The sequence below is a fragment of the Rhipicephalus sanguineus genome, chromosome 5, assembly GCF_013339695.2.
Source record: "Rhipicephalus sanguineus isolate Rsan-2018 chromosome 5, BIME_Rsan_1.4, whole genome shotgun sequence".
Taxonomy (NCBI): Eukaryota; Metazoa; Arthropoda; class Arachnida; order Ixodida; family Ixodidae; genus Rhipicephalus; species Rhipicephalus sanguineus.
In genome coordinates this window covers 166,769,529-166,797,053 of record NC_051180.1, presented here as the reverse complement: position 1 = coordinate 166,797,053, position 27,525 = coordinate 166,769,529, and the positions used below count along the sequence as shown (strand labels likewise).

Sequence of the window (27,525 nt, the reverse complement as noted above, 5' to 3'; positions counted from 1 at the left end):
GAAATATGCATGCCAGCATACTTTTTTCTAGGCTTGCATACTTGAAGAGCAAACATAGCCAGAAATGCTGACTGTTGAACAGTTGAATGTGGCTGCAGAGTGCACAACTTATTGACAAGCTGTTGAGATCGAATTGGCGTGGCACTTTAGTTCGACCATTTTTTGCCACGGAGAAATAAAAGGCACCGATTTCACGCTGCACATAGTGTTAATTTATGACCCCCCCCCCCCCAATCCCCCTTCAGTCCCTCGTGAGTTCCACTGGTCCACTAGGGATCCCCAAAACATCCTTGGCAGAGAACCACTGCACTAGATGATACACCACCGTGTCCTTACATGCCAGAGCCTGGAGTGCGATGGGTTCATGCGGGCAAACACGGCGGCCGAGGAGGGAGGCGCAATCTCGTAGTGGGCAGCAGACGGCATGGTGGAGAATGCCTGGTACGGTGAGCTCGGCTGTCCTAACCCCAGGTTCAGGCCAGGGCCCGCATTCAGGGGCGGGGGAGGAGGAGGAGGATTGGGCGGAGCCAGGTAGGTGACGTGGGAGCTTGCCGATGCTGTCGGGAGAGAACACAGAGACTGTTAAACACACTTCTCGACTTGCCAACAAGATTCGCTTCTGCCTGAATGCATGCAAGATGTATTCACAGAAAGGTCAGTTACGGCCCACAGGAAGCTTCCCACCTTCTTAAATTTGTAAAAGAATTTTGCTAGACAAGTAATAGCACACTTGTGTGACAATGTAAGACATGTGACACGTCTCTTCTGTAGATGCATCGTTCATCAGTTTCCATCAGTTTCCTTCTTCCATCCGATGCACACTATTACGTGTACTGCGATTGGCGAATAAAATCAGTTGCGAGTCAGCTCTGTATCTGGGCATTTTCTTCCTGGTGCTGTGTCCTTCATGCGCTGTTTATCATAGCTACGTACTAACTCGCCCAAGCATCTGTTTAGCTCTACAGTGCTAGGATTACACCCTACAGAATTACACTAGCACGCCCGTGTTCACGCCGAAAGCGAGCAGACGTGTTAAAAAGGCTAAAAGAAAGTGCTCAAGGGTCACGTCACGTGCTGATATCGCTTCTTTGCCCCTTGTCAACCACCTGTGTAGCTTGCAGCATGCCCGTTGGGGCAATAAGGATAGAGCAAGTGCTTAAAGTGTGCAACAAATCGCTGTAACTCTGCTCATACTTTACGGTCTCAAAAAATTTCTGCGACCCCCTTTCTAAGAGCATAAACTCCCATAGTGAGGTCATTTGACGATAACTTGGAAAAGCGTTGCAGGTCCGCTTTAAGCCTCAAACTGACGAATAAATTCTTCCGAGGTAAAGCTGTGGGCAGTGCGTCTGTTTCATTATTTAGCACCCTTCTTTCACTGACTGCATGTTCACGTTATGCTTTTCCTGGCTACTGTGCTTCTTTTCCATTTCGGTCCCATGAAAAGCCTATTAGAGAGGTTTTGTTCTACTTTCGAGCTCTAAAATATACTCACCTGGGTAAACATGAGTGTGACCCAGCACCACGTTGGATGGCCCCCCATGGCTAATACAGCTTGCATAGGTTCTGCAAGGGTCAGCACTGGGTGCCGCAGTACCCTGAAAGAACAATGGTACGCCTCTCTGTTTTAACTCTGACAAACCTGCACAGTACCGTGTTTACTCGAATGTAACGAGTTTTTTTCCAGATTTTTGCTACCTGAAGTCAACCCTTACGTTACAATCGAATCGTTACGTCACAATCATTACCGAAATCGGCGCAACAAAAAGTCTCCCCAGACGTTACTTTCGTGGTTTTATTTTGTCTTACTGGACACAATGAAAAGTCACCCCTAGGGTTTCAATTGTGGCTGCGTTACAATCGAGTAAATACGATACCTACTTTGCGAGCAATTGCAGCACTTGCTGAACACTATTCTATACCTCAACAGGGTTTGAGCTGAGGTAGTGAACATCAGTGTTCGTGAGACATCCACACTTTCTTTTTTCAGTGGCGTCAAAGGCAGCAGGTTCTCTCAGCCGTCAATATGTTTGCCACCAGTCTTGCACAAGTAACAGACAAAAAGAAAGTAAAGAATTACAGTTACAAATTGCTGTTTGATGGAAGTAATTACTGAAATGTAATAGATCACTTGTACATCACTTTTTGCCCCAAACTTTTCTTAACATTGCATAAACGCAGTAAATTAGACTGAGCTGACCCGTCAGTCTCACCGTCTTCTGCAGACACACACACCTTGTGTGCTGTCACTAGCAACTGTTGTGGAGCATTTTGGGTCATCCTTCCTGGCAGAGGTTTCCCATTTGGCCAAAGAAAGGTGGGTGGGGGAGAGGGGAACGGAGCCTTGGCATCGACAGGTTAGGAGGGCCGGACTAAATGTGAATAGAGATGAGGTACGCAAAAGTGTCATTCTCGTGATAAAAAATTTAGAAGTTTGCTTGTGCAAGGCTCCTTCCAGCATTATACCACAAGTTTAGAGCAAAATGCAGCCACTAATTACGCTGCTAAGGTATGCGGCCCCAAGGAAGGTTGGGGAAGGCCGAAAAATCCACGCACAGAACAAAAAAAAAAAATTTTTTTTTAAGTACCAAGATTCATTAGCATTGCTATAAGATACCCTACAACTGAGTTTCATGAGCTCACGTAGCTTCCGCATCAAATCTGAAAGTCCAACTTCCCAGCACGAGAATGGGCAGAAGAGCAGAAACAGGTGTTATCACTTAGAGGAGAGTAACACAAAAAAAGACATGCTATGACACTGCATCACAAACACGGTACAATTTGTCACTACAGACGAGAGTTCATATGTATGGACAGCATGCGGACGAGGCCAGGGGCTGTGAGACAAGCGCCTTGCGTTGACCCTCCATCCACCTGAACTTTCATCTCACCATGGTGCGTGCGCAGGAGTCGCCACTTTCAACATTGCAGTGGACGTGTTGGTGCAATGGCTCTGGAGGAGCAGCGTTCCCATGAAACCGGCAGCTGGCAAAGCCGGAGACCAGGCTGGAAGAAGTGGGAGGCTGAGGGGTGACCCCGTACGACTGCGCGGGGTAGCCGTGCATGTGGCTCGGGAGTAGCCGGCTACTCCCCGATTGCGGCAGCGAGCACGAAGGCGGGCCCCTGTGCACGCGGACAAAGCACGGCTCCCTGCCAGGAGGGAGGGGACGATCGCTGCGCACAAGATATTACTCGTCACACACACTGCAGTAGAGGAAAGGAAGCATGGACACGGAAAGAAATGGCAGCACTTGTTAACCACAGTAGAATCTTGACAATAATTCTTCGGGCGCACACAGAATATTTACATCATCCCGTATTCATATGATAAAAGCAGGCCAAGTCGTACATGAAATTACTGTCAGTGGGGAAACAGATGGGGTGGGCTAGTCACTCCTTTCCAATCATTCTAGGAACGTTCAGACTTAAAATATCACTTGCTAGTCGCGCTTTGTTCTAAAAGCTGATATTTTGTGGTTTGTTTTTTTTTTTCAATCACGATTTCAGGTCATAATAATAAGAATAATAATATCTGGGGTTTAACGTCCCAAAACCACGATATGATTATGAGAGACGCCGTAGTGGAGGGCTCCGGAAATTTCGACCACCTGGGGTTCTTTAACGTGCACCTAAATCGCGATTTCAGGTCAGTACGTGAATAATGAGCATAAGTTTTATTAAGCTGTAAGAAACCAACACCTCAGCAACAGCACCCTCGAATCTCAAAGGCTGTGTTTTGCGGTCAATGACATGTCACAGCTGTCATGTTGATTTTTCGAACTGTTCGATAGCATCGACATCCGATAGTCCACAGTAGCATGCTTGGAGCCACTCGTGTTTACGCATTTAAGGCCCACATTTGGCAACTTTCAAGCATCTCTCTCAGCAGGAATGGTCGAGCAAGTGAAAGGATCAACGCAGATGCATGATTGCTGGAACCTGAGAAGCCACACAATTTGCTGCAAGCCTGCACCAAGACATCGTTCTGGGCTTGTTTTGGAGAAAGAGAATATTGCAAGTGTTCGAAATGTGCCGCCAGAATGTGATGACCCCACAAAGTCACAGTTGGCGCCGGTTGACGGATGCAGCGTGTTATTGCAAGATTACTGCCTGTCGCAATCACACAAATAGCTGTACAACGAAGGCTCAGTGTGCTTTGCCGCAAGCTGCATCGCCATTCACATCGCGGACCAAATGCGCATGTCAAACATTTGTTTAAATGCAACAGCTTGAGGCATGCGCAAATGTGCAAGCTAGCTGGAAAGCTTAATGTACTGACACTAATGTCATTAAGCCGCAATAATCGCTGCGCAAGCTGCATCGCCATTCACATCGCGGAACAAATGCGCGTGTCAAACATTTGTTTAAATGCAACAGCTTGAGGCATGCGCAAATGTGCAAGCTAGCTGGAAAGCATGTACTGACACTAATGTCAGTAAACTGCAATAATCGCTGCGTACACCCCATGAATAAAATTCCCGGTTTAATCATCACTGGCAAGTCATAAATGATTGCAGGCATGTTGCATGAACTGGCGTGAGAGAGGTGGCTATGTGCTTTACACGCTCTTCAAGCAATCGGTGATACGTACTCTCAAGTGCAATCTCACACTGCGATAGTCAGTCGCATGCTAGAACGCAGGTAGAAATCAAAGCGCCTGTCACTCAGCTTGTCAATGGCTGCTACAGCTGCCTTGTATTGAATCAAAAGCACCTGCCACCCAGCACCAGTCTCTCATGGACAAGATAAGATGAAGAAAAAGAAAGATAAGAACTGAGACTACCATTTTGCAAAGGCCTTTTTGTTTGATGTAGATATGCAGAGCTGATTGGATGCCATACAGTAAAACCTCGTTAATGCAATGTCACTGGGACTGTGAAAAATCTTCGAATTAAGCGGGTTTTTGAATTAACAAAACATGCAAAATGCAGGATGCAAGGAACTTTGAATTACTGAAAGTAATCAGAGGTGGTCGTTTGCTATTCCTGCCAGTTTGTGGCTCCAAGTTCTATGTTTTCCAGCAATACCCAGTCCCAATTTTGCCGCAATCCCCAGACGTTTACTCACCCGCAATGGTGCAGGTGGTTCACGTGCCCGAAGTGCATTGCGGGACTTGGAGAAGCAGGCGACCCTCGTCCACCCCTGGGCAGGCCAGCCCCGTCATTGGCACTGCCGTTTGCGGCTACACCACTCTCTTCGTCCGACTGCGTCAGGTCCACAAACGCAGCTGCCGCGGCATGACGCGACAGCCCACGGCCGTTGCCGGCAGAAGTGTGCTGTGCCGAAGTATCCTCCTGCGGTCCTCTCGACAGCGGGGACCGCCGCAGCGCGTGACGAGACAGATCACAAGGGCTGCCGTGGCTTGCACCAGAAGTGGATGAGTGTCCACTGCCAAGTTGACGCGACACTGGCCGGCGGTAGTTCCTACAGATGGGAGTGGAGGGAGGCCAACAGAATGAGGAGGAACCCACACAAAGCTTGTGAGAATGACCGCAAAAGAATTGACATTTGGCCAAATTGGAATTGGTTATTACGCATAGGGATGGCTGAATAGTAAGTTAGAGGTTCAAAGCGAATTCGAAGCGAATACAGTCGAACCCGGGTATATCGAACTCGCCAAAAAACGTTTATTAGTTCGATATATGGCATAATTCGATATAGGCCCGCTATAGTATTTTGACACAAAGGCACATAACACTAAGAAAAGTACATTATTAATATGGTGGCTTACTTGCGTGCAGTACTTTGGAACAAAATAGTCCTGGATTTTCTTCTGTGTCAACGACTTCGCTGCCTGTGACAGCACGCACGCCTCCACGTTGTCCAACGAGTCGGAGCAGCCTTCCACATTCACGCAATAGCGCCGGACCAACGCAAGTGCACTAATCACTTCGGAGGATGTAGGCAATGGACCATCGTCAATTTCCTTATTGCTGTCGCTTTGGCTCGTGGTCGGCACGACGTCTGCAACGTAGCCCTCACCTTGTAGCTCACCCATGATGGCGACATCATCGTCCGCACTGATGAACTCGTCGAATGTCGATCCGTCGATAGTTCCCGGGAACTCAAGGTGCTCCTTGGAATTTTGTGCGCGGCGGCGACGTCGGACTTCTTTTCACCGCGCTTGGCCCGATTTATGATTTCGAGTTTCGCGGCGAACGGCAAATTCTGCCTCTTTGCACAAGCCATGACGACAGCGCGCCAATAAAGTTCACAGAGCACCAACAGGCAACACCACCAGCACGGACCACGCTGAATGAGGACTCGAGGAAAACAGGCAGCAGCTGGCACACAAGCATAAAGAAAGAAAAAATGGCGCTCACTTCTACCACTTCTACCGCCTCCGCGCCTCAGAGAAAGCACGACGGCCTCTGATTGGCTCTAAGCGCTGCGAGCGGGCCAGGATCATTTCTTGCAGGGGGGTGTTCGCTCGTGCACAACCGGGTCTAAACCACTTTTTCTAGGGTGGCGCCGGCAGTTATCCCCGCCACCGCGAGGGAAAGCCAACTTGCTGGGGCACTTTTGAGGCACATGGAGTTTGATATATCGGTTGTCGTTGCTATTTTCGTTCGATGTAACAGTAACTTTTGCTATATATTCTCAATGTAAATTTACCGTGTTTAGAAATTGTTCGATATACGGGATAATTTGATATAAATGGGTTCGATATAGTCGGGCTCGACTGTACTAGTGATTTGGTCGAATAATTTTGAATCGAATAGTTCGAATAGTATGTATCACATATTATTGAGAAAAGTTAGTAATCAAATAATTCAAATAGTATATATCACATATTATTAAGAAAAGTTAGAATTTTTGTCACGACCCAACTAACTTGCACAATATTTTTAAGAATTGGAACTAACATGTGTTAATGTCACCTTTTTGGTTCAAGTGAAGTGGAAGCAACTTTTAATAGTAGCAAGATTTATACAGCAGTAGGGTGCAAGTTATAATTGGTACAATACAATATGTTTTAAAGGTTACTATGCTTAATGCATATAAACCTGTATAACACGCTTTTAAACTTAAAAGGTAATTAATTGAGTTTAAGGTAATATGTACATTGAAGTGTGGGTTCGCAGCAGTGCAGATTTCTCCTGAATGGGTGGTTTCACGGCATAGCGCCCCTACGCTGCAGCGAAACAACCTTTACAGGGGTACTATAAGAGCTCAAATATACCATACTGTATATTCGTTCATTTCGAATACTTTGAAATTTCAAATAATTTAAGTTCGTGTCGAAGCGAATTCAAATACCGTAATAATCGTTTGAATATTCGAAGCGTCCGAATATTCGCCCATCCCTAGTTATGCATTTTGAAATGGACAGTGCAAAAACGAGGACACAAGAAGTAATACGCACCACACAGCGCCCTCTCACAACTAACTTTATTAGAAAGGATGCTAATAGAGTTAGTTGTGAGACGTCGCTGTGTGGTGTGTATTACTTCTTCCTGTGTCCTTGTTTTAGTGCTGCCCATTTCAAAATGAGAATGACTGAACCAAACAGACGTGCTGCCGCTGCTACCATAGCTTTGTCATTGCTCCACAAGCTGCAAAACAATTGTCACAGGACGGCTTCTATGCCCATAATAACAACAACCCCAGAGGTAATTTAAAGTGATCTTGAAAGCCCTTGGCAAATTTCACCTGCTGGAATTAGTTCGTGACATCACGTGGCGTTTGCCATTTCTGGATGCCTTTTATGGCAAACAATACAAACAAAGGCACCTTACGAGAGCGGAAATCTGGGCGAGTTTGTAAGAATTCATCGTAGAGCATGTAGCGCGAAAATTACAGGGACACAAGGAAGCAACATGAACACGAGACAAGCGCTCGTCTCGTGTTTATGTTGCTTCCTTGTGTCCCTGTAATTTTCGCGCTACATGCTCTACGATGAAAGGCACCTTTTCATTTTTTTTTCTGTACTTAATATCCAGGCAAGTAAACAGCCTTGAGCATCTAAGTGAATGATCATGACTGTGAAATAATTAATCCCTTGCTGTGTCATTTTACAAGTACAGCAAGACCTCACTGATATGTACCTGCCGGGAATGCGCCATAACTACGCACTATAACGGTAATACGCACTAACAACCACCAAGTGGAAATTTACAACATGCCGTACGTGCACGTTTGGCAAGATAGTGTCACTGCAGCAAGGTTTCTTGGTGCCCGCACCGTGCTCATGAAAGTGGTCCCGCATGAACGAGCACGAAACGGCAGCAAAACACGCTTAGGTTGTTGCCTATTGAAAGCGTGCAGTACACTTAGAGTACACTCAAACCACATTATAACAAAGTCACATCTGCCACGAAAATAACTTCGTTATATCCGAAAGTTCGTTATAAACGTATACAGTCAAACCTCGATATATCGAACACGGACATATCGAATTATTGCCTATATCGAACGGTTCCTATATCACGTGGGAAATCGCATGCATTTTTAATTTTTTATTTCGAACGAAGTTTGACGTATAATGGATATATCGAACTCGGCCACCCCAAACCGCCCGCGCTCCGTTGACAGGCGGCGAGCTTTCCCGCCGCGCTCCGTTGACCAGGCGGCGAGCTTTCCCGCAACTCTCGAAAATAGCGGTAGCGCGGTGGGCGTTTACGACTGCTGCACACATCGATGGCGCCGAGTGCGCCACTTGAACGTAGCGGCATACGCACGCCGCAGCCTTGCAGCAATGACGCACTGCGCTTGTTGCACCAGCTCCTCCTTGATAGTAATCGCCAGGCATCCGTCGCATCGGTCGTTGTTGTGCTCGTGTGTTAGGCCTGCCGCGCGTTGTGGTGTGTGTAGCGATGGCTGCAGACGCGAAGAAACGGACGACCCTGACTTTTGCAGCAAAACTGGAAGCAATCCAGGCTGAAGGCGTGGGATTCGGACCTGGTGCGTCAGGGACGGAAGGTATGCCTTATCGTCGGTAACTGCACGGCACACCACACCGATGCCCAGCTGAGCAACATCGAAGTGGTATTTCTGCCGCCCAACACCACTCCGAAGCTCCAACCGTTGGACCAGGGCATTATCCGCACATTTAAGTCTATCTACAAGCGTCGGCTGATCGACATTTTGCTTGTAAGACTCTGGATGGGCCAAGATCTGAAGATCGATCTTTTGGGCGCCATCCAAATGCTCAAGGCGTCGTGGGAAAACGTCAAGCAGTCAACGATAGCCAACTGCTTTCGGCATGCGGGCTTCGGTGGACGCATTGACGAAGCATCAGTGGAAGAATCCGAGGAAGCTGAGCTGGCATGCGCAGATGAAGAAAGCGAGCTCGCCGAAACGTGGAGCAAGCTGGAGAGCTTTGTTGGTGCGGAGCCGCAAAGCATGTGCGTCGAAGACTTCGTTGGAGGTGACGACAGCACTGGTACAACGGCGGAGCTAACGGATGTAGAGATCGTCGCCGAAGCTACCGCTGAGCAGCCGAATGAAGACGCTGCCGAGGTGGATCCCGCAAGCGCTGATGGTGCCCCGCTCCCGACATCAGCTGAGGTCGTAGCCGCTTTGGCCCTTGCGCGCCGCCACTGCAGCGCGATTGAAGGCACCGGCCTTTCACTTGTGGATCGCCTGGACTATGTTGAGGACGCAGTCGTCAAACACGCCATTGCCAACAAAAAGCAGGCTACTCTTTTTCAGTATTTTAAGCCAACACGATAAATACTTTGTTTGAATCTTCAAGTGAGTATTTACTGCACCACGATTGGTTCGTTGGTTGTTTTCCACAAGTTCCTGACGCATTTTTTACGTTATTTTTTATATCGAATTCTGGATATATCGAACTATTTCGCGATCGCCGTGCCATTCGATATATCGAGGTTCGACTGTATTCCTAACACTGTATCAATGACAAGACTATTCTTCATTTACTTCGTTATAACCGATAATTCGTTATATCCGTGTTCGTTATATCAAGGTGTGAGCGTAGTGCTGCACCAGACGCACGGCCAAGCAGATAGCTGAAAATGCTTATTGGGATTGGGCAGTCCGCGAGTCATACTGCCGTGTTTGTCAGTAGCCACCATTTCACCTTTGTTCTTTCCTGATGCTTATAATCAAAAGCATTGCAACCATCACATGGAAGTTGGAATCGTCGATCGACCGGTCTTCGCAGCTACCGAAAAGGTGGAAGCCATTTTGTGACACACTGTGACATTGGTGAGATGAGGGGTGTAATTAACTTTTATGCAACAAAAAGTTATAGCAGTATGCACTAACCAATAGGCATAGGACGAGCCACTATGGCATAAGCGGTAAGCGAATACATTAGGCTCAATGAGACTTGGATGGGGATTCGTTGCAACTATGCTTTAAAGGGGTACTGACACAAAATTTCACGACCGAGCTAGCCTGCGGGATCGATTCCCGTGAACAAGCGTATATCATATGCAAAATATCAACAGCAAACATAGCTTGGAAGGTATTTTACATGAATTTAGAAATTTAAGTGCACGATCAAGCACCGCCCCCTGAAAAGTGACCCACGGTGACCCCCCTACTTCCCTTTTTTTGCTTTATTGCCTGCTTCCAGACATAAACCACATCACAAACACATAGAATAAATAACATCAAATGTTGTCCGTCCTACTGGACAGACATCAATTTTAAAATTCCTTGAGCACTGTCAAGGGTTCCACTCTCGATAACCACTCAGGTACAACCTCCTGCGTTTTCTGCAATTCAACAAATTTCGACATACACTCTCGAAAGTACGTTCTTGCGGGCCTTACATCTGGATCGCGGTGAAATCCTGCCATACGAGCCCGCCATAGACAGTGGAGGCCAGTTAACATTATTAAGTCTAACGGCAATCCATTCTCATTATCTATTGGGAGAAACCTGATACCGTATTGATCTAACGGGAATTCCTTCTTGATTGTCCTCTGTAGTACATCCCAAAAGTACACGCCCTCCCAGCAATGTAAGAAAACATGGTCAATAGTTTCTGGCTTATTACAGATAAGGCAGTCTGAGCCCCAAGGTAAGAAAAAACCACGCTCCTCAAGAAATACCTTGACATGCAATGTGCCTGTGTGAAGCTTAAAGAAGAAGGACTTCGTGGAAGGCGCCACTTGCATTCTTTTAACCCTTTTTAGCACGTCCTGCCCTTGGCCTCTACTGTGCATGGCTCTGTACAGAGGGACGGGCAAAATTGCATCACACACATCTTTGTACAGCTTTTTACGTGACACTGAGAACAGATACTCATTAGAAAATCTAACAGACAAAAAGCGAATACTTAGAATCACCTCCTTGAGATACCCGCAGACTGCGCCATTCATGTGATCTGTACCAACTACATATCCAGGTAGAGCCCTGATGAGCCTCAATTGGCACACCGTGCGCAGGAAAGGGTCACTCACATTACGGAAAAAGAAGAACCTGTTTATGATTTGCCGAATGAAAAGATGTGGCAGTCCCAGACCTCCTTTCTTTACTCGTCTAAACAGATTGGTTCGACTGCATCGTTCCCAACTAGAGGCCCACACGAAAATTGCGAAGACACGATGAAATTTCTGTATATTTGCCCGTGAACAATGCAATACCTGCATCACGTACCACAGTTTCGACGCGAAGAATAAATTGCAAACCGTAGCTCTTAAGAACATTGATAGGTGATTACCCTTCGACCTATTCGCTTTCAACTGAATTACTCTTGCCTGTTCTTGCCAATAGTTATCATTGTCTTTGTAGTATTCGAGCGGTAAACCTAGATATTTGGCAGGTGTCGTCCCCCACTTAACATTGGCGAAAAATTCTGGTCTAGATGACCACACTCCGTGCCAAAAACCCAAGCACTTTCCCCAATTTACCAGACTACCAGTTACTTTGCCGAAAAAATAATCAAAAGCATTGCAACCATCACATGGAAGTTGGAATCGTCGATCGACCGGTCTTCGCAGCTACCGAAAAGGTGGAAGCCATTTTGTGACACACTGTGACATTGGTGAGATGAGGGGTGTAATTAACTTTTATGCAACAAAAAGTTATAGCAGTATGCACTAACCAATAGGCATAGGACGAGCCACTATGGCATAAGCGGTAAGCGAATACATTAGGCTCAATGAGACTTGGATGGGGATTCGTTGCAACTATGCTTTAAAGGGGTACTGACACAAAATTTCACGACCGAGCTAGCCTGCGGGATCGATTCCCGTGAACAAGCGTATATCATATGCAAAATATCAACAGCAAACATAGCTTGGAAGGTATTTTACATGAATTTAGAAATTTAAGTGCACGATCAAGCACCGCCCCCTGAAAAGTGACCCACGGTGACCCCCCTACTTCCCTCACGTTCCTATGCTGCAGTCAATACCACAAGTTATGACGACGTCATAGCCGCCATTTTTCTTCTTGCTGCACTTGCTCCAACAGACTACTACGCGGCGGCTGCTCGCCAGTCCGTGGCCGCGGCGCACACGTTGAAAGTTTTGTATTAGGCGACACTGCTGTCCCGACATCTTGATGCGTACCGTGCGGAAGTGCGTCGCAGTTGCGTGTGCTGATGTGGTCGAGCGTTGCACACGCTAGGTGGTGATAGTTGCACCTGGCGGCTTGTCGTTTTAGGAGCTCTCTCAAACCAAAACTGACACTGGTCGGCAATGAGGAGCCTGTAATTAATTATCTGTCGCGCGCGGCAGCAAACGATGTGCCGTGTTATGACTAACAGGCCCCAAGCAACACATTGCAGCAAAAAACCGTGAGGCCAAAATTTTTATGTCAGTGCCCCTTTAACCGTCGTAGGCTTAAAGCAAGTACGTATTAATGAGGTTTGACTGTACAGCAAGTCAAAGCAAAATAAACATATATATGCCCGTGTCAATTCATGGCACAATGCACCAGCAAGGTCGAGTAACTAGACTACAATGGTGATGAACCGTGCTACCATTGGTGCAACAAGACTTTGTCATTACTTCTAATTTGTACACACATTTGTTCAGCATTGTGAATGAAATTCCACTTCAGGTGAGACAGTCCACAGCTATCAGCAATTCTCACCTGGGAAGCTCCACACTGACAAGCTCCACACTGCTGCTGTCATCATCATCATCGCTGATTAGGCAATCCAGCTGGAGATCCGGAGCCGAAGGCCAGATGCAGTCGTTCGGCTGCCCCGCCTCAGGTGAGCCTCCCTCGGCACCACGGGATGTACCTGGCAAACAAATAACCCTCACAATAAAGCCCACCTAGCAACCATCATCGGATCACCTAAGCATATCTCCGAAAGACTTCCTTCAGTCATCTGGCAACCACGGTTAGTTTGTTTAAAAGACATACTAGTGTTACGGTTCATGTCAGGTTGGTGCAACAGAGAATGCCTCATGAAACACAGTGCAGAGGGAGACGAGTTCAACAAGAAGATTGCCCAACGCTATCTCGCAACCATATATATATCCACCAGCAAATCCAACTTCTGGTTTCGTTAGAATGCATGCACCAATATCCTCTTCAGTTTGCATGATGATTTCTTCCATCAATTTCAATTACTCTCAGCACCTGCAGCTCCATTCCATTCCATCTTACCAGCTTACACTTGCAAACATTCACAAAAAATGCTTCATTTAAGAAAAATATTCTGACCGCTACAGTACAGTCAGGTATAAACTGGTTCAGCTGCACACTACTCCCAATCATTCAGTGTCAGAAAACTGAAGCAACCTGATCAGTCAGTGCACTACTAGAAGTAGTTCCTAGCGCTAATGATGGGTGTGTACTGCATGGGACTGCCTTTTTTTCTTTTTTGCATAGCGGAAATTCCAAATTACTGAGACTGGAGATCGACATCAGAAAAGGGTAAGGATGTTTGTTTTGAGCTGCTTGAACCAAATTTCTTTACTTGTGAAGGCATCTGGCAGTTCACAGGCGCACGTGGTACAGAATCCGTACTTGTCACCTTTCCGCGAAGTCGCAAGGCACGGAAACTCAGTGAGCCCAGAAACACTTCCAAGCACTTCTTTGATTTTGACGCCGTCATCGACCTTCTAACTGAACTCTGGAAGCACGCAACCCCCACGGCAGACGGCGTAGCGTACAAAATGCGGGGGCCAAGAAGGAGACGCAAAAGTTCTGGCTAGGCTCAACGGAAACGATTGCCGCAAATGAACTGAACGGTGGCCAGAGCGGCAAGATTGCGACACGCGGCACTGTTTCTCCCAGGCACGTCGATATCGAGAGTGCAAAGCACAATGGGTGTCGCTTACTTACCGCCAGTCTGCTGGCCACCCCTCCTTTGGAAAATGGAATGTGCTCGACAGTCTTGCAGTCTCGTTATCGGAACGCTCGTGAACATACAGCGCCGCGGCTCTGGCCGCCGTTCGCTATTGGCAATCTTTTTCCGTTGAGACTGCACCTTTTCCTAGAATGTACTCAGCGGTAATCTGTGATATGGTTACAATGAAATAGAAGTGTGGTGGCAAGTGCTCTTCCGCAGCACCGCCACAGATGGAAAGGCTGACGTACGTGCATGATTTAAAAAAAAGAGAAAAAAACCCCCGCCTCTGCTGTGGTGGCCACTTTTCGGGAGATTCGAGATGACATTCGTACAATCGGGAGAGTTGGCAGGTATGCATGTGGTTCGCTATCTGTCCTCCAACATTCGTCATTTGTTACTGGAACGCCATTTATTCTGAGATGTTCTCTCGTTGCAGTTAATTCGTTGTTAGAGATGAATGTCAACCAACTAGCCCATCTTGCGCTCTGCTGCTCACAACAACAAATGCTGTGCCCTGGATGCAAGACACAAAACCCTGAAACACACAGCTTACTCGGCTGAGTTCTCGATGATCCCCTACGGTGGCTGCGATGCTCCCTAGCGAGCCGATTTTCTGAATAGCTGTGGTCTTGGCTGCAAGCATCCTGCGACAGTGGCCTGGAATGATGGGCAGAACGGGGCCTCGGTGGGGTGACAATGACGTCGGCGTCGCTGTCACTTTCGGACGACGCCTTCGTGACCCTTCCATAAGCTCCCCCCTGCTGACCTGCCCCGGCTGTCGCTTCAGTGCCTGAAACAACAAAAATGGCGCACGAACGTGACGTAATGCCAACAGCAAAGGGACGCAAATGTTGTGGGGATGGCAATCAGGGAAATACGAATTCACAACTCTAAAAGCTTAACGCTAGTCTGAATTAACTACTACTTGGTATCACAGTTTCCTTTCCCAGTCGTTCCAATAAACCAACTGCAAAGCAAGCATGCATAATAAGAACAAGGACAAGAGCAGAAGGCAAAAAGCAGAGAAAGGACACAAGGACTTTCGACATCTCGTTTGCCCCTGTACTTAAAGGCTGTGCTCTCAACACGACATCAGAAGTGCAACGTGCTTCACATTAATCCAGCAAGCACTCACTGGGCGATGGCGTCGTGCGGCTGCTTCTCTGTTCGACGCCATGCCTCTCCCCGTGCCTGCCACTGGATGCACCTTCTTCGCTCTCGGAGCTGCGCCAGCGAGCCTCCGCATGCTGGCGCGACGAAGTGGAAGCGGGGAAGGGACCGTGCGGGTACATCTTGCGTGGCTTCTCCTTCTTGCAGTGGCTGCTCTCGCCCTCGCTGAGCAGGCGTTTGCGGTGGCGTGCTTCGGCGCTCTCGAGGCCCCCCGCCGACACCAGACACGACGGGGCGACGTCCGGCGAAACCACGCTCGAAGAGTAGACGCTGGTCGAGACGATACCCGGCGTGACGATGCTGCCCGGATGCCAGTCCCGGCTCGGAGGGGCAACGTTGGTGGCAGACAAAAAAGCCGTCGCACTACCGCTTCTCGGGGCTAGCCGCACGTCCATGCGAAGGTCGCTCAGGGAAAGGAGCGAGTGAGGGTTGGGCGCAGAGAAGGGGGAGAACTGCGGAGGAGGAGGAGGAGAGTAAGGAGAGTACGGGGGAACTGCCGGTGGCGGAGGGGTGGCGCGGCGATAGTTACAGCGGCTGCCACGGAGACTTCCGTGGTCTAGCCGACCGGATGCACTGTCGGCATCTTCGTCGGCAGAGGCAAAGAGGGGAGAGCCACATTCAATGGGCATCTCGGGAACTGCAACGGGGAGACAGAAACAAAACGGCGCCGGTTGAGAAGCAAGAAGGCATAGCCGCAGCAGCAAGGAAAGAAGAGTGCCCAACAAGACAAAGGCTCCCAGGGTAACCCCAGAGCTGAACACAACACATGCTGCCACTATCGCTTTGCATGCATGGAAATGAATTGCACATAACTTTAAAATCAGAAGAGTGCCAACCGTAGTTTTGAGTAATTCCAATGCCAATAAAGGGTGCCCGTCTTAAACTCACCCTTGAAATAGACTACTTCCCCCTTCAACACAAGGGCAGTCGTGCACTCATAGGGTGAGTTTGATTGTATCTCCGAAAGTGACCAAGATCACTTTCGGAGATAATGTTGCCACAAAACCAGGAACACAATCACTCGTGAATGCTGTGTCTAATGCCAAGCCACAAGAAATCTCACTAAATAAGTAATAGATAAATTATTGCAACGATAAAAATGACTGACCAAGAATACCGCTCCAGCTCTTCTCCACTTTTGCAAAGTATTTCAATAAATAAACCACCGCCTGTTTTTTTAAGAATAAATTAATTAATATTGGTTCCAGTTTGGGATAGAGTCTCTACGAATGTGCAGCAAATATTGATTTTTCAGGATTAGCAAATTCGAGTGTCTGTGACCAAACAGGTGACACTATGCCAGTATTTAAGCGCAAAGCGTGAAATATCAAGTGCCATACCATTAGGCAATTCTGCCGACGACTGTGTCACGGTGGAGACGAACGCAGTCTCAAAGATGGATGACAGTGAAGGGGGCGGGCTTTCTTCAGGAACCACTTCTTGGGAAACCTGTAACAGCGAGTCACCTTAATGGAGACCCTGAAACACCTTTATACAATTCTAAAATAACTTCACTGTTGGCATCTTTCTACTGGAAACTACACATGGCAGAACTGCCTTCTCTCTTACCGAGAGAAGACACTCGGTAAGCATTGTAAACACACAAAACGGAAATAACAGGTAGCAACACCGCCTTCAAGCTCACACACCAACCCACCTTGATGTCATAGATTTTGACAGCGTGTGTTAGGGCCTACATAATTCTTTACCAGCAAAATGGTGATTCTACATTTCCCGAGACACTCCTGTCACGTGCTTGATAGCTTACATGCTTAGCAAATTAGCAATAATATATTAAATAAGCAGAAAGGCAGAAAACAAAAAACCAAAAAACTAATGAGCAGTACTGTCCTCATATGGCATATTAAGGGGCACAAACCAACAGTTGTGCAAGGCATGTCTCTCCGGACGTCACAGAGGCAGATGGCGAAAGCTGCGATGAGCAAATGCTCCGCGGAAACGTGACCACACCCCACCATTTGTACTATGTCTCTGGTTGAAAGCGATCTTTCAACAGTGATGTTTTACCGAGCAGAAACTCCATAACATGTACTGTGTCAATCCACATACGGTAAGCTGCGCATTGTACGAAAGGCAGTTCGTAATTCACTTGCATTACATTTCATCGATCCCACCTTCGCAATATCAAACGCTGCTGTCCACAAACTTATGCATTCTTCCCATAAAAATAGTATAAGAGAGGCTCAGTTTGTCCACAAACATTTTAGTGTTAGCATTTTAAACGATTAGCGTAGCCGCAATCTTGAGATGTCTGGATAGGTGGTGCCACCTGATGGCAGAGAGATAAACCAGGCAAGCACATAACATAAACAAATCTATTCCGCTTCACTGCCATCGTAAATTTTTAGCAGCAACTTAGTTCTACATGCGCTGGCTCTAAAGCTTTTTTATGTTAACGACACGTGCGAGGCACTGGCCAAACGTACACGATTGTTGCCTTGACATTACAGCAGTTATTATGCTGGATCCCAGAACACCTGCACCAGTGCTTCCATCATATACGTCGCTGTGCCCAGGCTGATGTCACATACAGTGTGGCCAGTAATTGTGGGAATCCAAGTGGGCAATCAGAAATAATCAAATAATTATTTTGTAAGCAATCTGCACATTTCTCGAGCCTGCAGTTACACATAAATGACTGAAATATGCAAAGGAATGTACCCAGCGAATTTCATTGAAATCCACTGACCTCGAAAAATTGCCAGAGTATGCCTTAGTTGGCCTTGGGCTAGCTGGTGTTGCATAAGGAAAGGGAAAAACAGCACTATACAACGAGGACAGTGCATCGTGTGTCGTTCCTACCTTGTCCTCGTCGTCACAGGCCGTTTTTGCCTTTCATTGGCCTTTAACACAAGCAAGCACCAGGAAATGTTAGTGAGTCATTGCAGCCATCACTTCTTCACATTTTCAGTGTCAAGAAACTTTTCGACAACAATGAAACTTTTGACCTTCATTATCTAAAAAGATAATGAAGGTCAAAAGAACATATCAAGATAGCCAAGGGGTTAAAGAACCCTTTAGCCACTTTGATATATTGCCAATTGTTCTCCCAAAACACTTTTTTAATTTCATATAGAATTTTTTTTCTTCTGAAAAGCACATTTTTATGTCGGAAAAAAAGGGAGCACATACTAACTTAAATTTGTATAATAAAGTTTATTGTTCGTAGGAAAGGGCCAGCTACCTGCTGGTGATCAACAATACAAAACAGAACAAAAGCACTGTTTGGAAAGTTTCATCATTCTGACAATTTTAATCATTCTGCCGATGACAGACCAACAACAAATGCGTCGCCTACACTGGATGCCAGTTTGAAAACACAGGCTGCCAAACAAAAAAATGTCAAATAGCAGATTCAAGAAAAAGTAATTACCAGGTGCAGTAGGCCGCAAACAAGTGTGTCTTGTTCAAATGCTCATGGGGGAGATTATGTCATGCGGACGAGCTACGCTTGTACAAAACAGCTTGGCGATAGTTCGGTAAGGACAAGCTGTGCTCATACAAAATGGTTGAGGGGTCAATAAACCTTTGACTGTGAAATTAATGGCAACAGAGTTCTCAAGCTAAACTGCAGAGCATAAATTCGGTATGGGACATACAACAACACACACAGCGCAGGTAAAGCACTGTTCCTCCATGTCCCGTACCAAATTTGCGCTCTGCAGTTTAGCATTATAAACCAACTACTCAGCAATAAATTCTCTTAAGAGTTCTCAAGGAATATTACTGTAATACTGTCCCTACGTCACTCAGACCTGTCCCATTGTGTTTACACGTCACTGCAATACCACCCCCTCGATATCGAAACTGAAAGTGGTTTTTGAAGAAAGCGGTATAATAAAAATATCTTAGGCGCGCTCTGAGCAACCACAATATACTTTTTAGTGTTCTTGACACCTGCACTTCTATTAAGAGCAACAATATGAAAATCTCTAAAATTCATGTCAGTACTCATTTAAATCTAAATGCGTGGATGGCTCCTCCGCTTCACCTCCATGAAAATGCAGGCACCGTAGCCAGAAATCGATCCCGCAGTCCCATGCTCAGCAGTGTGACAATGTAGCTGAAACTACAAGACAGTGCCCAGAAACACTGGCCGCTCTTTCTGCACAGGCAGCAGCACACTTGCCTTCGGCTGGCCCTTGACAAGGCCCGAGGAGTGGTTCCATTGGGCGGTCTGGCTACCGGGGGAGAGAAGCTGGTCCTCCATGACCTGCGTGGATGGAAGCGTTGCTCGTTCCACAAAGGGTTTCACGAACTATCTCAATGCACTAAATATTGCCACGCACGCATCTTTTGCTACGTTTTTGTAACTGGTCCGTTGCACGTGTGATCGCTATCTTGTCTGGACTGCGCCAAAATGTCTGGGAATGTTCCAGATTGCAGTAGATCATTTTGTCAAGATTGCACACATGACGCGCATAGTCAAGATTGTTCCAGAGCTTGCGCAACTACCAGTGATAAGGCTGGAAAGTTCGATGCATGATGTATAAAAGACGGCGCACCCCAGCCACGGTCAGTTTTTATCGAAGGCCGACGCTCTGTTCGCCGCTGTGTACAGTGTGTATTGTAGTTTGACTTTCCTTTTCCCGACCACAAGTTCAGCCAAATAAAAGAGTTCCATCTTTGAGACACTGACTGCTGCCTTCGTGGACGTCACCACTCCGTGACAATATTAAGGCAAAAGCCTTAAGTAAATAATCGTGCGGCGTCTTTGAACGAAACCCGCAGTGAGCCCACTGAAGCAAAAACAGTCTTGTATTGCTCCCAGTGCACGCGAGCTGCGCAATCACTTCGTTACTTTGTCTTTGCAGCGTTCCCGTGACCAAAAAGATGTTTAACATGCGGTGTTCCTCTCAAGCATGGCTCGAACATGGCCACTTCATCTTTGAGGCGTTCAAGTGTTTTAAGAGTTATCCAACTCCAGAGGAGGCTCAACAAGCACGAAATGAGACATGAAGAGCCAAACGGTGCGACGATGTGGTTCCTATGGCAAGATTCCAAAAGGAAGTTTCAGTCTCTAATGCATCACTAGTAAGACTCTTGAGACCTTCGATAATGTGAGACCCCCCCCATTTTTTTTTTCTAAAGGGAATGCAGAACAATATCAGCCAAGAACAGTACAGAAAAGCACGCCCTGTTCTTACTTCCTACTCCTCATTATTTTGCGCCAAAGCAAATGCTGGAATGCACAACATTTCTCTTAAATTGTGAACGAAGATTTCACCCGTGCCACTGTTTTGTTTTTGCTCAAACTGAAATGGAATAAGCTGCCCGATAAAATTGAGACACAGAATTCATTATCACATTTCGAAGCGTACCTTCAGTTAAAATCATTTTGCTTTGGCTGTGATTGAGTGTGTTGTCACTGTTTGAATGTACAATTTGAAAATCACTGGAATAACTATGCTTGCTTTTTTGTTTTGTTTTTCAAGTGCACGAGTGAAGAAACTTTTGAGCACAGTCTTCCCCTCTTCCTTCTATTCATTGACTGAGTACTTACACATGTACCACACTGCAAATATCATTTTAAGGTCTCAGTATATACGAATAAAAATAACAACGTCCAGGTGGTTCAATGTAACGCTTTGCATTGACTCAGTTGGTTTGTCATGAAAGAAACTATCCAACTCATCTAAGCTGGCACTCCTCACAGACAGTAACGTTTAAAAACATGACCACAGTCTGTTCCATTGGCATGCAGCAAAGCATGGCCTTCGAGATTGGTTTCTGTTAAAGGGGTGGTGGATCAAATTTCGAGGCTATAGCAAGCCTGTTGTGGGTCTCCTCTGTATGCAAGGACACTCCACATGAAGGGTCGGACACAGCAAACGTTTAGAATATATTTTAATTCACTTCCAAAGTGTACCTAAATGCCCATTCTCCCGATCGAAACCCATCGCTAGCGCGCCAACACTGACGTAGATCTGTAGGATGGGCAACGAAAGTTGTAGTGACGTCACACCAAATCTACTGTAGTAATGTGAGTGACCTCCGGAGCTCTGCCACTTCCGCAACGTACGTACCGGCTGTAGTGAGCTAGAATATATTCTAGTTCACTATAGTACCGGCAAAGCATCGGTTGCTACATTACTCGCCGTGTTTCGATCGCTTCTTGGCTAGTGCGTCACAGCCTTGTGTGGTCATGTGACCCCGCCTCCTACACTTCTACGTCACTGCCCAACCTCGGCGCCCAGAAACCGAAACCGAAAGTTGTTCACATCAAAAGGCGATATTAAATTATTTAGCGAGAATACATGAATCTTGGTGCGTGCATCATGCTTCCTGGAGCTATAGGAAACGCTTACAGCAAAGAACACGCAAGCCACAAATTTGGTCGCACCACCCCTTTAACTGTTCAAGAGCGCATCCAAGAGACGCAGATAAAATGCAGATTTTTTCCCTTTTTAATAACCAAGTGAGTAACATGGCCAAGTGCTGCACCGATTTTATCAAGGGCAGAGCAACTGTTATTGCAATATTTTTGTTACGGTCTTAAGGCCCGTATTCGCAAACCAACCTCTTATCTCTTTATCATTTCTGTGCTCTTGCCCTTAACTTAACATGCTTCATAAACAAATTAAGACAGGGTTTTCAAACAAACCTCATAGTTATCTTTTGCCCTGCTTATCTGTTTTTTGCCCTTAAGGGTCGCTATGAATACAGAAACGGTAATCAGGGCAAAATATAACTACAAGGTTGATTTGCAAACAGCGGCACAACTTCCTTATCAGGCGAGTTAATATGGTCGAGGCTTGGGCTAGTTGGTTCATGGTTAAACTTGGCAAAAAACAGCGCGAAATTGAGACAGGACACAAGACGAAGAAGGCACGACAACAGCGCTGTTGTCATGCCTTCTTCGTCTTGTGTCCTGTTTCAATTTTGCGCTGTTTTTTGCCAAGTTTAATCAGGTGAGTTAAGGGCATAAAAAATTATAAGGAAGACAAGAAATACAGATAAGCTTGGTTTGCGAATATGGGCTGTGAAACGCACATCTCTGCATGAACGAACCAGACTAAAGCAAGTTAATGACAATAAAATTGGAAAGAAATGCACAAAATAGATAGCTAAAGGCTCTTTGTTGTTAGAAAAAATACTTTATCTCTATTGAAACTAAATTTAGGTGCACGTTAAAGAACCCCAGGTGGTCGAAATTTCTGGAGCCCTCCACTATGGCGTCTCTCATAATCATATCGTGGTTTTGGGACGTTAAACCCCAGATATTATTATTATTCTATTGAAACTAACGAGCTCGATTTGTCGCTTACATTTTGACACACATACGTGAGGATGGTGATGTGATACATATGACAGAAAGCACATAGGAGCACCCAACTCTTTAATGCGTCATCTATGTAATCCTGCAATTTCAGCCATATCCTCTTCACACAAACACAATATGAGAAAATTTTGCTAAATCATGCACACCACACTGGCAATCATATCATATTCCATTTCATTACTACATATGTTCACCAAAATACCAGCACAAAAGTAAACACGCTCATCAAATTCAGCAATAGCATGAGCGCAGTATTGGAGGAAGGAAAGAGGTGCTATTTTGAATGCTGCTTCGCAATTTAAATGCACCAGCGTGCTTTGGCAAGGTAAAACGACACTTCTCAATTCGCTGCGAGCAATTATGCAACCACAGAAACTGCACAACCGGTAAAGGAACGAGAAAGAAGAAGAAAAAAAAAAGATAAGCATGCGAACGCCAGGGCTGTGGCCTGATGGCCGTCATACTTTTGGAAGCCTTTGTAATGTATATAGCAATCTAGCTCAGTAACAACCACTCGGTAAAATTTTGTTTTCTCAGAGAGAAGTTCACGTTAAATAAAAACCGCACAGCCTGGCTTCACAGCACGAACGCAACGCTGCGCGCTGATCATTGCAAACAAGCGCAGCGACGAAGCACAAATGTGCTCGGTCAAGCAAGCAATTTTGCGGTCGGCTGCGTTTTCCTAACCCCCGTTCCGACAACGAGGGAACCAAATATCAGCGAAGCAACCACAGAAACAACAGCGCGACGAAGAGGGTAGCTAAAAGCGTCACCGTGGGCAAGCAGCGCTTCGCAAAGCCTAGGCAATCGACGTGATTCACGATCGCAGGCGTAGTAGTACGAACTAGAACGGGCAATCGACGAAAGGCAAGCGGCGCTGCACGGAGACGCGCAGTAAACGAGGATACTCTGATAAGAAAGCAGCAGGTCTTACAGCCGAGGTTGGCGCAGCGAAAAGATGCGTCGACTATCACTTGGCAAGAAGCTCCATCGGAAGAATTGACGTGTCCAGCGGCGGGGCCAGTCGCAAGAAATCTGGGGTGAAATGCACGAGAAATGTCACGCGCCCACGGGAACCACGGAATCTGGGCCTTCGCGCGTCGCGTGCTTACAAAACACCAATCCTTGCACAATGATAAGAGCCCAGCAGCAGGTTCAGGGCTAGGATGCGAACAGATCTCGCTAACCACTGCGGCGTCTTCGAAACGAACACAACTGTATCGCTGCGTCGACACCTCGCTTAGGACAACATAAAAGAGCAGGCCAGCACGGTCACACTTCTCTCGACATTCACACTTCACACGCACCGAGGTCGGCGTTTCATGATCGACGCTCCCGGCAAACACTTGAAATAGGACGACAACAAAGATGAAAGCGCAGTTTCGCTTACCCTAATTATAGAAGATGCATAGCAGGTCCAATCCTAAATCCAATGATCGGCAGGCAAGCCCGAGGGTACGACGGAAACAAATTTGTCACCACGGAGCGATTATCCACCCTTCCGCCATGGCAGGCACGGGAACAACACAATACCACAATACCCCCCGTTTATTGTTTTTTGTATGTTTTCCTTCCTAGCGACGGCTGCTTCCTTGGAACGAGGGTAGGCGTAGGCGCACGCATCGGGCACGTACGCGGAGTTTTGGTTTTGGTTGGTACGCTTCTACGAACGAAGCCCTGTTGCATCACGCGAAGGATCTCTGCCTTGAGGAAATTGCCTGGCGATTGTATTTCGATACTGAAAGCGTCCGCGAGTAACCTGAAGCCCGCTGGTTGACGGTGGAGACTGAGGTACGCAAACGCAACTTGATCCTACGCGGACATACGTGGACGAAAAAAATGTCAGATGACGTCGCGGTTAATCCCAGCGTACCGCAACCCGTTTTTCCATTGCTTATGGACCGCTTATGCAATCTAAGATTTATCCTGCTAATGTATTTAATTTAATTATTTTTCTTGTCATCGTATTGGTTGTGTTTACACCATCGAGAGGTGTCCACGCAGGCACGTCTGAGGCCCATGGAACAGCGCTTATACTGGCTTATACCACTAGCTGTGAAATGAAGACCGTGTTTGTTACCGTGGGAACGACCTCCTTCGACGAGCTCATCGAGACTGTTGTATCGGCGGAGGTGCTAGCTGTGAGTCCGCATTTTGCACCGATTAGCACATAGAGAGCATCACTGTAGTAGTAATACGAGCAAAGAATTGACGTTCTTCAAACGCACAACACGTTGTTTATGCAGGTCTTGAAGAACCAAGGTTACACGAAGGTTCTCCTTCAAGTTGGCAAAGGGAATACACCGAAGGTTGATGGCAGTGTTGAGCCGTCTGTGGAAAGCTATAACTTCAAGGATTCGTTGACAAGAGACATCAACGAAGCTTCGCTGGTGATAAGTCATGGAGGTGAGTTCTCCCCGACTGTACGCGTATGCCGTTCTGTACTTTAGTTCGAGGAGCAGTTTAGGAGGGGCCGTTGGATAGAAAGGCTGAAGGTTCAGGAGGTCAAATAATTTCATTTCTGTGGAAATACACGAGGTAGCCGCGAGTGAACCACAGTGCCTGAAAGATGTTGGTCCGGGATTTGAATTCCTAAGGCAAAAAAATTACTTTTTCCTGAGAAACACACATTTATAGCTTCACTTTACTCTTGGGTGAAGGGTGGTATTTCCCATTTATGTTTGTTCATATGTGCCACATTCTTCTAGAACATGATACCTAATTAAGAAGTGGCAGACTTTTCAGTTCCTCAACGTGAGGTGATAAAGAACGAAATATGTTTTCCACCAGTGTTTAAATGTAGGTACAGCACCTTGACAATGTTCATGTGAACTGCTGTCCCAGGTGCAGGCAGTATACTCCAAGCTCTGAGAGCCGGGAAGAAGCTGGTTGCAGTAGTGAACGACAAGCTGCTTCACAACCACCAGAGCGAACTGGCAGGCCAGTTGCATAAGGAGGGCTATCTTCTCTACTGCACTTGCAAGTGAGTGGCTGAGATTGACACCCACAGATCATATTGTATACGTACCGGTCTTAATTGGAATCGTCCTCATTAAAGCTTTGCGAGTGTAACACCGGTGTAACATGTTCAATTTTGATCGCAATCGGGTCAGATGCGGATCAAATTTCTTGATCGTGTTTAGCTCCTTTATGCAAGATGCCGATGGGCGCCAATCACTGTTTTGAAATTTGATCCCGATTGCGCTTAATCACGATCAGCAGTGCACCGTGCGACACTGGCATAATATAAAAAGTTAAGGAGTATAAAAGAAGAATACCATCATTATGATTTTAGGGTCACGAGGCAAACAATTACACATCCAAATAAGTTGTAAGGACTTTCAGAAACTTCAGTACCATTTACTTTATATCCAAACCAGGTTGGGTCTTGTTCAGCCATGTATTAAAATTTACATTGAAATGACCACAAAATCTCTTTCTTTATGCATTTGATTACCGTTAGTACGACATGGCAGATATACTAACTTAGTTTGCTTGTCTTAGCTGCATTGCCGGAAGAATAAAATGTGTGATGTCTGATGAATGTGCCTCTCTAGTGATGAATTTTTTTTATAATTAATGTTTTCAACGTCACACTCGTCCTGCCCATGACTGTTCCACTTTATATTTACTCCTTGCAATTCGCGCACCTTCAGTGATCCGTGCACGTGCACTTGCAGAGACCTCCAGTCGACATTGGAGGAGATGGAGCCGAGTCGCTTGAGGACTTTTCCGGAGCCAAACCTGAACCGCTTTCCTCAGCTGCTGGATGGCATCATGGGATGGTCGTAGTTGAGCGGGACTCGCCTCCGCTTTCAATGTAGACAACTGCTCGCCATCTTCAACACGGGGATTAGATATTTTTCCCGGGCATTTAACCATGCTGCTGGGCAGCAATAAATGGCGTACTTGTACATATACAAGATTTATTTCAATAACAAGGAATTTGCAGAATAAATGCATTCAATTTCAGTGATGTGAGCCGTTTGTAATTATACACTTTCAGTTGGGCCACCACCAGCCATGGTGGTCTAGTGGTTATGGTGCTTGACTGCTGACCCGCAGGTTGTGCGATCGAATCCCAGCCGCACCAGCCGCATTTTGATGGATGCAAAATACTAAAGGCCTGCGGGCTTAGATTTAGGTGCACAATGAAGAACCCCAGGTAGTCGAAATTTCCGGAGCCCTCCACTACGGCATCTCTCATAATCATATCATGGTCTTGGGGCGCAAAGCCCTAACAATTATATTATTCAATCAGGCCAATATGCTCTGCGGGTCATGCACATACTGCGATCACAGCAAAGTGTGCTTCCAACAAACTGCTCGCCTCTAAAAATATTTGCCGTCGGAGGAGTCCCTCATTAATTTTTTTCTTTTAATAATATCTGGGGTTTAACGTCCCAAAACCACGATATGATTATGAGAGACGCCGTAGTGGAGGGCTCCGGAAATTTCGACCGTCTGGTGTTCTTTAACGTGCACCTAAATCTAAGCACACGGGCCTCTACCATTTCGCCTCCATCGAAATGCGACCGCCGCGGCCGGGATCGAACCCGCCACCTTCGGGTCAGCAGCCGAGCACCCTAACCGCTATACCACCGCGGCAATTTTTTTTTTCTTTTGCATAGATTGCTACAGGGCATAGTGTATACACAAGCCTTCTTTGTACAGCAACTACAGAGATGTCATGTAGAACTTATTGTCCATGATTGACTCTATGCATAGTAATCGGGCTCATTTGCCTGTATGCTAGCATCTGTAAACACAGCCTCCACTGCATCCACTGGAGCTACAGGGATACAATACTAGAAGCAGAATG

General features: G+C 46.5%; 2 protein-coding genes across 4 annotated transcripts in view; one reads left to right on the top strand and one right to left on the bottom strand.

Annotated features, from left to right (window-relative positions):
* LOC119394418 (E3 ubiquitin-protein ligase Arkadia) overlaps positions 1–24,263 on the bottom strand; it is a 74,232-nt gene extending 49,969 nt beyond the window's left edge. The window contains exons 1-10 of one of the 3 annotated variants that reach the window (XM_037661718.2): positions 24,094–24,263; positions 19,551–19,634; positions 16,741–16,849; positions 15,366–16,037; positions 14,784–15,020; positions 13,018–13,171; positions 5,068–5,424; positions 2,892–3,174; positions 1,496–1,598; positions 337–557 (exon numbers count right to left, since the gene is read on the bottom strand). In XM_037661718.2, coding sequence (XP_037517646.1) covers positions 337–557; positions 1,496–1,598; positions 2,892–3,174; positions 5,068–5,424; positions 13,018–13,171; positions 14,784–15,020; positions 15,366–16,037; positions 16,741–16,849; positions 19,551–19,631 — 2,217 coding nt within the window. In that variant the 5' untranslated portion in view covers positions 19,632–19,634; positions 24,094–24,263. Of the gene's footprint in view, positions 1–336; positions 558–1,495; positions 1,599–2,891; positions 3,175–5,067; positions 5,425–13,017; positions 13,172–14,783; positions 15,021–15,365; positions 16,038–16,740; positions 16,850–19,550; positions 19,635–23,637; positions 23,658–24,093 lie in introns of those variants that run through there. The other 2 variants (XM_037661716.2, XM_049415777.1) reach the window with 2 other exon arrangements.
* Positions 24,264–26,677, top strand: LOC119394419 (UDP-N-acetylglucosamine transferase subunit ALG13 homolog). The gene is made up of 5 exons (XM_049415779.1): positions 24,264–24,494; positions 24,708–24,844; positions 24,950–25,109; positions 25,548–25,686; positions 26,384–26,677. The coding sequence occupies exons 2-5, from the start codon at positions 24,764–24,766 to the stop codon at positions 26,493–26,495; spliced, it is 492 nt and encodes a 163-aa protein (XP_049271736.1). The 5' UTR covers positions 24,264–24,494; positions 24,708–24,763; the 3' UTR covers positions 26,496–26,677.
* Positions 26,678–27,525: the final 848 nt, after the last annotated feature.

What these genes read in the sequence shown, in the direction of transcription:
- LOC119394419 (XM_049415779.1), top strand. Translation starts at nt 24,764, where the DNA reads ATGAAGACCGTGTTTGTTACCGTGGGAACGACCTCCTTCGACGAGCTC. An exon ending in TATCGGCGGAGGTGCTAGCT is followed by an intron (nt 24,845 to 24,949) that starts GTGAGTCCGCAT and finishes TTGTTTATGCAG; the next exon opens with GTCTTGAAGAACCAAGGTTA. An exon ending in CTTCTCTACTGCACTTGCAA is followed by an intron (nt 25,687 to 26,383) that starts GTGAGTGGCTGA and finishes GTGCACTTGCAG; the next exon opens with AGACCTCCAGTCGACATTGG.